The following is a 7,623-nucleotide window of genomic DNA, read 5'->3' on the forward strand; positions in this document are numbered from 1 at the left end:
ATACGATATTAAGAGATCATTATTAACTTTATTATTGTGATTTTTGCTTTAGTTACTTAGTGTTCTTGCTTTCTAGAATGCATACTGATATTTAGATTGTTATGCTACCTGTAATTTGTTTTAAAATACTTCAGCATAAAAAATATGGACATTTTAAGGATGACTTGCCTTCTTCTAGAAATTAAAAACAATTAATGTTACAGTAAGTCATTTCTACCGACTTTGTTAAAATAATAAAAATCTACCAACATTAGAATAAATTAACGTTACATATAATTAGAATCAGATTGTGTAAAGAGAAGGAACTGAAAGTGAAAACATCAAGTTCAAGGGCAGCTCTGGGATGAGAGAAGTGAGGTTAGCATTTGAGGGAAAACACTGGGTTCAGATGGCTTTCTCTTGCTTTACTGATTTACTGGATGTATTAGGCTGAGAAATAAAGTCTATGGGCCTATCTTAGCCCACTAGTAAAATAAGGATGATAATTTTAACTCTTGGAGTTATAAACCAAAAACCAGCAAGCAAGAAGACCTAGAAACTATATAGCCTAACTGAATATACTGTTACTATTCTCAGAATCAGATTATTCTCTTTTTATCCTTTCTGGGTATGGGTAGGTAAAGTAGAAATTTTAACATAATAACAATACTAATTTTACTCAGAAATATTTTCCCATTAAGTGGGGTGTGGCTATAACCCCAGTACTTGGGAGGCTGAGGCAGGAGGATTAGTGAGTTCAAAGCCAGCCTGGGCTACACAGTGAGTTGGAGGCCAGCCTGAACTACATAGTGAGACCCTGACTTAAAAAAAAAAAAAAAAAAAAGAATGCTACATTAGGTTATTCAAACTACCATCTGTCCGGGATTTTTTCCCAATTTAATTTTATCATTTCTATTTAATATTTTAGTAACAGCATTCATTAACTACCACAACTTCCCTCTCCCTCTCTCTCTCTTGCTATAGATAAATGTAAAATTTAATGATACCATTTAAAGATCCTTGCTAAGGTGCTCAATATCACTAATTACCAGGGAAATGAAAATCAAAACCACAATGAGATATCACTTCATACCTATTAAGACAATCATTTTGAAAAAGCCAAAGGTAAGTTTTGGTAAGAATAAATTAAAAATACAACTACCATATAATCTAGCAATCCAACTTCTGAATATATACCCAAAGGAATTGAAATCAGGATCTCAGAGACCCAGTGCTATCCTAAAATATGCAATCCACTCCCATGTTCAATGGAGCACTACTATAGCCAAGACATGGAAGCAACCTGCAAGTCCATCAACAGATGAATAAAGAAAATAGGATATATACATGCAATGGAATATTATTCAGCCTTAAAATATTGTCTGATCAATTACAATATCATACATCTAGAGACTTTATGCTAAGTGAAAAAAGCCAGAAACAAAAAGACAATCCCACATGATACCACTTTATGAATATAAAATAATTAAATTCTTAGAAGTAGAGAGTAGAAGGAAGCTGGAGAGAGAGGAAAATGAGAACATACTAACAAAAGGGTATAAAACTTCATTTATGTAAGATGAAGAAATCCTAAAGATCGACTGCAAAGCACAGTTGCTCACATTAATAATACTGTACTTATAGGGCCTGGGATTTAGCTCAATGGTTCCGCCGTCTGCCTTGTTCGATCCCCAGTACCCCCGCAAAAAACAAACAAACAAAAAAAAAACTGTACTATAATTTACTAAGAGGATAGATTTTATGTTAAGTATTATCATAAAATAATAATAATAAGGTGAGTGGGAGGAATCTTTCAGGGATGATAGGTATGTTTACAGTATGGGTGGTGGTGATGGTTTCATGTATACTTATGTTCAATCTCAATAAGTTAAATACATTAAATATGTATAATTTTTTCAATCAAACCTCAATAAGATGGTTTTAAATTTTTTTCACTAATTTGATAACTTTGTGCATTTATGTACATACAAACTTCTGATTATTTTTGCCTTCAACCTTTTTGATACATTGTAATTCTACTTTATTAAACTGCAATCAACATATAAAAACACACACTGATAAACTTCAAGCAAATAAAAAGAACATACCTCAGAGAAGTGCTACTATTTGCAGTTGTTTCCACACCAGTACTTATCTCTGTCATTAGATCTGAAAGGGGAAAGTTTTCTGGAAGAAAATAATAGCATTACAATTAATATCTCCCTTATTTTTCCCAAGCAAATAATAGGAAATTGAAGTTCTAATCTCTTTGCACTGGTAGAGGTCAAATATTTAGATTGTACTATATGGATTCTAATGAGTTTCCAAAAATTAAAAAAGAAAAAAGAAAAAGACATGTTAGCCAAATTCACCTAAAGCAGAACATTTTAGGGAACACGATCTGATCAACTATCACACTTTCCCACTAACTCTGAGCAGGATGGGATCCTAGGTTAAGTATGCATTTCTAATGTTTTTGTTTACAGAAAAATCATGAGAAATTTATTCATAGAACTCATAAGGGACGAAGTAACTTTTACATTAAAACTCGAGGGGGCACAAGAACAAAGGGTGTGTGAAGTGTTTTCCTTTACCCTACCTAGAAGTCCTAGGATGACTGGGACTTTGGATCTACTAGTCTCATTAAATCTTTACAATTGTGAAGTAAGTGCCATAATTATCTCCATTTCACAGATAAGCAATCTGAGGGTTAGTACACCTGAGTGGTAGAGCTGCGATACAAGCTCCCATTCCTTTCAGACATTTGGCCAGTGGCCAATCATCCTATTATGGATGGACAAAGTCTTATACAGTACCTGTATCATGGGGCTGGGGATTTAGCTCAGTGGTTCCACCACCTGCCTTGCAAGTACAAGGACCTGAGTTCGATCCCTGGTACCAAAAAAACAAAACAAAACAAACATACAGTACCTATATCATCATAGCGTTCCACCCAGACTACAGACACTCTTGTCTCAGGTCCAAGGGGAGGCACAAGGCGACCCTGAGGCAGCTTCTTCATTCTGGAACTCGGACTGAGCTATATGCAGAAGAAGAAGAGAGAGAAAAGAAGAACTAGCTTGATAAAACTACCCAGTCATATATTTATCAAAATGTCCAGTGATTAAAAAAAAAATGTCCAGTGATGTAAGTAGGAAACTAGGGAAAAAGTGTGAAATACATTTGCCAAAAAGCTCTTCTTTAGCTTCTGTTTAGGAGTCTTAACCTAGAAAACAGAAAGGAAGGCTTCAAATTGTCAAAGGAAAAAAAGGTAAGGAACATGGAATAATTATCATTTGCATTCATAGCAGTAAGATTTGTATGCAATGTTTTAGTGAAGACGTAAAGGGATCTAAGTTTTTATTATGTCTGGAAAGCAATATGCTTTTCGCATCAAAGCAACATCACCAGTTTGCCTAGAGATCATAATCTCTTAAATGTTCCATTAACAAGTTATTCCTAGTTCCCAGACCAAATGTTTCCTATTGCAATCTGTGCCTAATTCTTTTTCTGGTTAACAGAAAGAAGAGTTCTTGGGCTTTGCTATCAAGCACAGTGTATTTCAGGCTTCCCTGCCACCCAACTGGCTTTAAGTTTTCAAGGCTAACAAGATTGGCTCCCTTCAGAAAACTTGTACTCTGAGCTACAACATGTTTAGGGCATGCAGCAGAGCTGAGTTTATGCTGTTGTCTTAAACAAAGTTCAAGTGCACAGAAGGGAGAATCCCATACTTAAATTAAACTGCTTTATTAGCACAGAAATACATGTCTCTGCCAAATGACCACAGTCCATGGCAACCTACCCCTACTCCAGATTCTTTGTTCCACTTCGGCATTCACAGAAAATGACTATCACCAAGAGGTTTCTCCTAAGCAAATCATGTAGTATACTACCTGTATCTCTCCAAATTGCATTCTGTGAAACCTTCTAAGACTTCTGATTTTCAAAATCAGTCTATTTTTGCCTTCTACATTTTGATGGTTTTTTTCTTCTCTAAATCAGTTGTAAAGGTAGAAACCTCTCCCATATTCTCTCTATTTTTGTGGTTGAGACAGGGTCTTGCTATTAGTTCAGGATGGCCTCGAACTCATGACAATCCTCCTGCCTCAGCCTCCCAAGTGCTGGGATTATAGGTATGTACCAGCACACCAAGCTCCCACATTCTCTTTAAAGCATGTGTCAAAAATAATTTTCACTGTCGAAAGAGCCAAACAATGGATGAATGACTTCAGTCAACTTTACACTTTTTTCTTTTGCTTTATTTTAAATCAATGTTCTTATACTTATGATCTGATTTTGTACTCTCGTTATCACTGACTTGATCAGTAAGATTTTCAGTAAAGATTAAGAGATGAAGAGAAAACACTGACAATGAAATAACATCTGATGATAGGCAAGAAAAGGCATAAAGCAAAAAAGCTCTCTTCTTATAGCAGGGACTACATGGCACAATCAGTGTATCTATTCATAAGCAGTGCTCCTCTTATCTGTTCAAAGACCTTCTCTCCAAACCCACCCCAGTGCTTGCCTGAAACTACAAATTCTGTATGTCATGTTTTTTCCTATACATATCTATGATAAAGTTTTATTTTTGAATTAGGACAGTAAGATAATAGCAGTAACTAGTCATAGAAGAATGAGAACAATATATTGTTTTATAATAAGTTATGTGGTATGTCTCTCAATATCTTATTATACTATACTCTCCTTCGTCTTGTGATGATGTGACATGAGATGAAGTGAAACATGATGTACCATTAGGCTACTTCATAAGTTACCTGAACATAACGCATTCTGATACAAGAATATCATGGCACTGCAGTAAGACTACTAAGTGACTAGCAGGTGGGTGGCAAACACAGTGCAGAAATGCTGGACAAAGGGATGATTCACATCCTAGGCAGGATGAAGCAGAGCTGCATGAGATTTCACCACCTATGTAGGATGGAATGTGCTTTAAAGCTTAGGAATTGTTTACTTTTAGAATTCTTCACTTAATGTTTTCGGACCATGGTTGAACATGGGTAATGAAATGACAGAAAATGAAACAGCAGATAAGGAGAGACTTCTGTAATGATCTATTCTCCAAAATGCTACCATTTTTATAACGTCATACTTGTTTAAAGTGAATAGTACATGATTAAAGATACAGAATGTACAGGTAATGCTGTACCTTTAGTGGATGTCACAAGGAACAAAACATTTAAAAATCAACTGGTAAGAGAACATGCACAATACCAAGATGGCAAATGAACTATTTGTTGCAGGTTGGAAAAAAGGAAATTGAGAGAATTAGCTTTCAACGATTTACATTATTAATAAATCAGTATTCTGATATAATTATTCTCTGAATTAAAGTTAATTTTCCAGTCATAATTTTATAATTATCCCCACTGCACTACAAATTTTTAGAGATCAATCCCAAAATAACTTACCCTCTGTGAAGAATTAAGATTGTCTGTATGATTGGGGAAAAGCTCAAGTGTCAGGGATGGTTGTTTCAGAATTCCTGGCATAAGATCCATGTTTGAGTCACTATCTTGGTCTGAGATGTTACTTTCCAATGAATCAGCTATAAGGCAAAGAAAAAAATCAATTATAATAACTGCTACTTTCTGAATAAAAAGCTTAATTAAGCTAATCTAAGTCACAATACTGCTTCTAGAAACTTTCTGTAAAGAATCGGGTAATAATATTTTAGGTTTTGTTGGTCATATAGGTCTCTGTTGCATATTCATCTTTGTATTTTATTTATGAACTTTTAAACATGTAAAAGCGATTCTTGGATTAATTTGGTAGGTGTGCTATATAGTTCACCAGTTCCTGCTTCAGAGGAAAATTGACGTAAGATTAGAACACATCTGATTTACCATATAAAGAATATAATAAAAGCTATCTGTTATTGCCTGAATCATCTTTTATTATATATTCAATCATGGAACACTATGTAAAGTAGATACTAGGACACCCAAAAGCTATGGAACCTAGTTTCTGAGATTAAGGAACAATCTGGTTGGAGACATGTACATAGAATAAAAAACAAGACAGAAATTCAAGGGAACACAAATACTCTTATCAAAAAACAGGAGAAGATAAGTTCTAGTGGGGTATAGCTGGCATAATGGATGAGTCACGAGAGGAGGAAAAGACCCAACTGCACAAACTGGGGCAGAGACAATGCTCTATCTCTGGAAGGACTTGCTGGTCAGGTAGACTACTGGAATTAGGGTGGCAGACCACAACACTGGCAGGAAGGCAAATAGCTGCTGTAATACTGACCTAGAGCATGGAAGGGCAAAGAATGGGAAGTCAAGGGTTCAAGTACAAAGGTTAGGAAGCTGTCAGTCTAGGATTGTTAGCCTAAGGATGAGACTGTAAAAGTGTGGTAAACAGTATCCTATCCTCCAATGGTGTTAAAAAAAAGAAGGTGCCATTTCAGAGTGTGACTGAAAAAATGGGTTTAATGTGCAAAAAGGAAGGTTCTAGGTAAAATAAAGACTATGAGTTCAGACTAAGAAGTCTGACTCACTCCTGAGCCCTAGTCCTGACTACCATCTTTTCTAGGCTGCTGAAGTTTCCTGATTCATGTCAGAACATCAGCCTGATATCATCGTGAGATCCTTCCAGTTGTAGGCTTCTGTAAAGCTCCTCATAAAGGCTCTCACATGAGAATAAAGAAGCAGGTGGGAGATCACTCATAATTTGTGAATGAAACAAACTGAAAACCAAAGTATTTACACATTGCAACAATACTGCACAAACCTTTGAATATAAAAACAAGTCTTAAACAGCATCATGCAAAAACAAAAAACAAAAAACTCTTACTTAAGGATTCCACAGGAGAAGGAACCACAAAGGCTATTTCCGTCAGAGCATCGGCATAATACAGCACTTTCTTCTGTCCATTGAAAATGCTAGCCCCTACATCTTCAGAGGATATTACCTCATCTGGGAACAAGAAACACTGCATTCATTGTACTTCCAAAAGTGGGGAAAACAGGTGTTCTTGCTTCATGAAATGTTAACTGGTTAATAAGGTGATAACAGCAGATGTATTTTCAGTAAGAACAAATTTAGGTGAAAGAATTAAATATGTTCATTAAATGTCTTTATACTAACTTTAAGTCATAAAATCTTAATTTCATAGTTTCTGAAACTATAACAAACCACTTCTGCTTGGCAGGACCATAAACTTATCAGTATGAGGCAGAGTAAGGGAGAAGTCCTTTGGTAGCTAGTAAATAATCAAAAGAACAAATACCTCTGAAAAAGCTGGGCAGATTGGGGTGTGTTTGTGTGCGTGTGTCCTTTATACTAACTTTAAGTCATAAAATCTTAATTTCATAGTTTCTGAAACTATAACAAACCACTTCTGCTTGGCAGGACCATAAACTTATCAGTATGAGGCAGAGTAAGGGAGAAGTCCTTTGGTAGCTAGTAAATAATCAAAAGAACAAATACCTCTGAAAAAGCTGGGCAGATTGGGGTGTGTTTGTGTGCGTGTGTCTGTTTGCTTCAAGATATTCTGTCCCTTGTGTTTCTTTTCTATTACTCAGCTCTGCTTCTGCTCCACTTTCCCCAATGGGCAATGATACAACAGAAAAGAGACAGGCAGGTTGAATGTCCACTTTAATAGCAAATTGA

General features: G+C 35.6%; 1 protein-coding gene across 7 annotated transcripts in view; it reads right to left on the reverse strand.

The window, feature by feature from the left end:
* Ralgapb (Ral GTPase activating protein non-catalytic subunit beta) overlaps positions 1-7,623 on the reverse strand; it is a 79,320-nt gene that overhangs the window by 6,878 nt on the left and 64,819 nt on the right. For all 7 annotated transcript variants that reach the window (XM_010640063.3, XM_010640061.3, XM_010640062.3 and 4 more), the window contains 4 exons: positions 6,805-6,927; positions 5,415-5,551; positions 2,911-3,019; positions 2,088-2,166 (listed from right to left, as the gene is read on the reverse strand). In XM_010640063.3, coding sequence (XP_010638365.1) covers positions 2,088-2,166; positions 2,911-3,019; positions 5,415-5,551; positions 6,805-6,927 — 448 coding nt within the window. The remainder of the gene's footprint in view (positions 1-2,087; positions 2,167-2,910; positions 3,020-5,414; positions 5,552-6,804; positions 6,928-7,623) is intronic.

The sequence above is a fragment of the Fukomys damarensis genome, unplaced genomic scaffold (genome assembly GCF_012274545.1).
Source record: "Fukomys damarensis isolate Sample0158 unplaced genomic scaffold, DMR_v1.0_HiC HiC_scaffold_22, whole genome shotgun sequence".
NCBI lineage: Eukaryota > Metazoa > Chordata > Mammalia > Rodentia > Bathyergidae > Fukomys > Fukomys damarensis.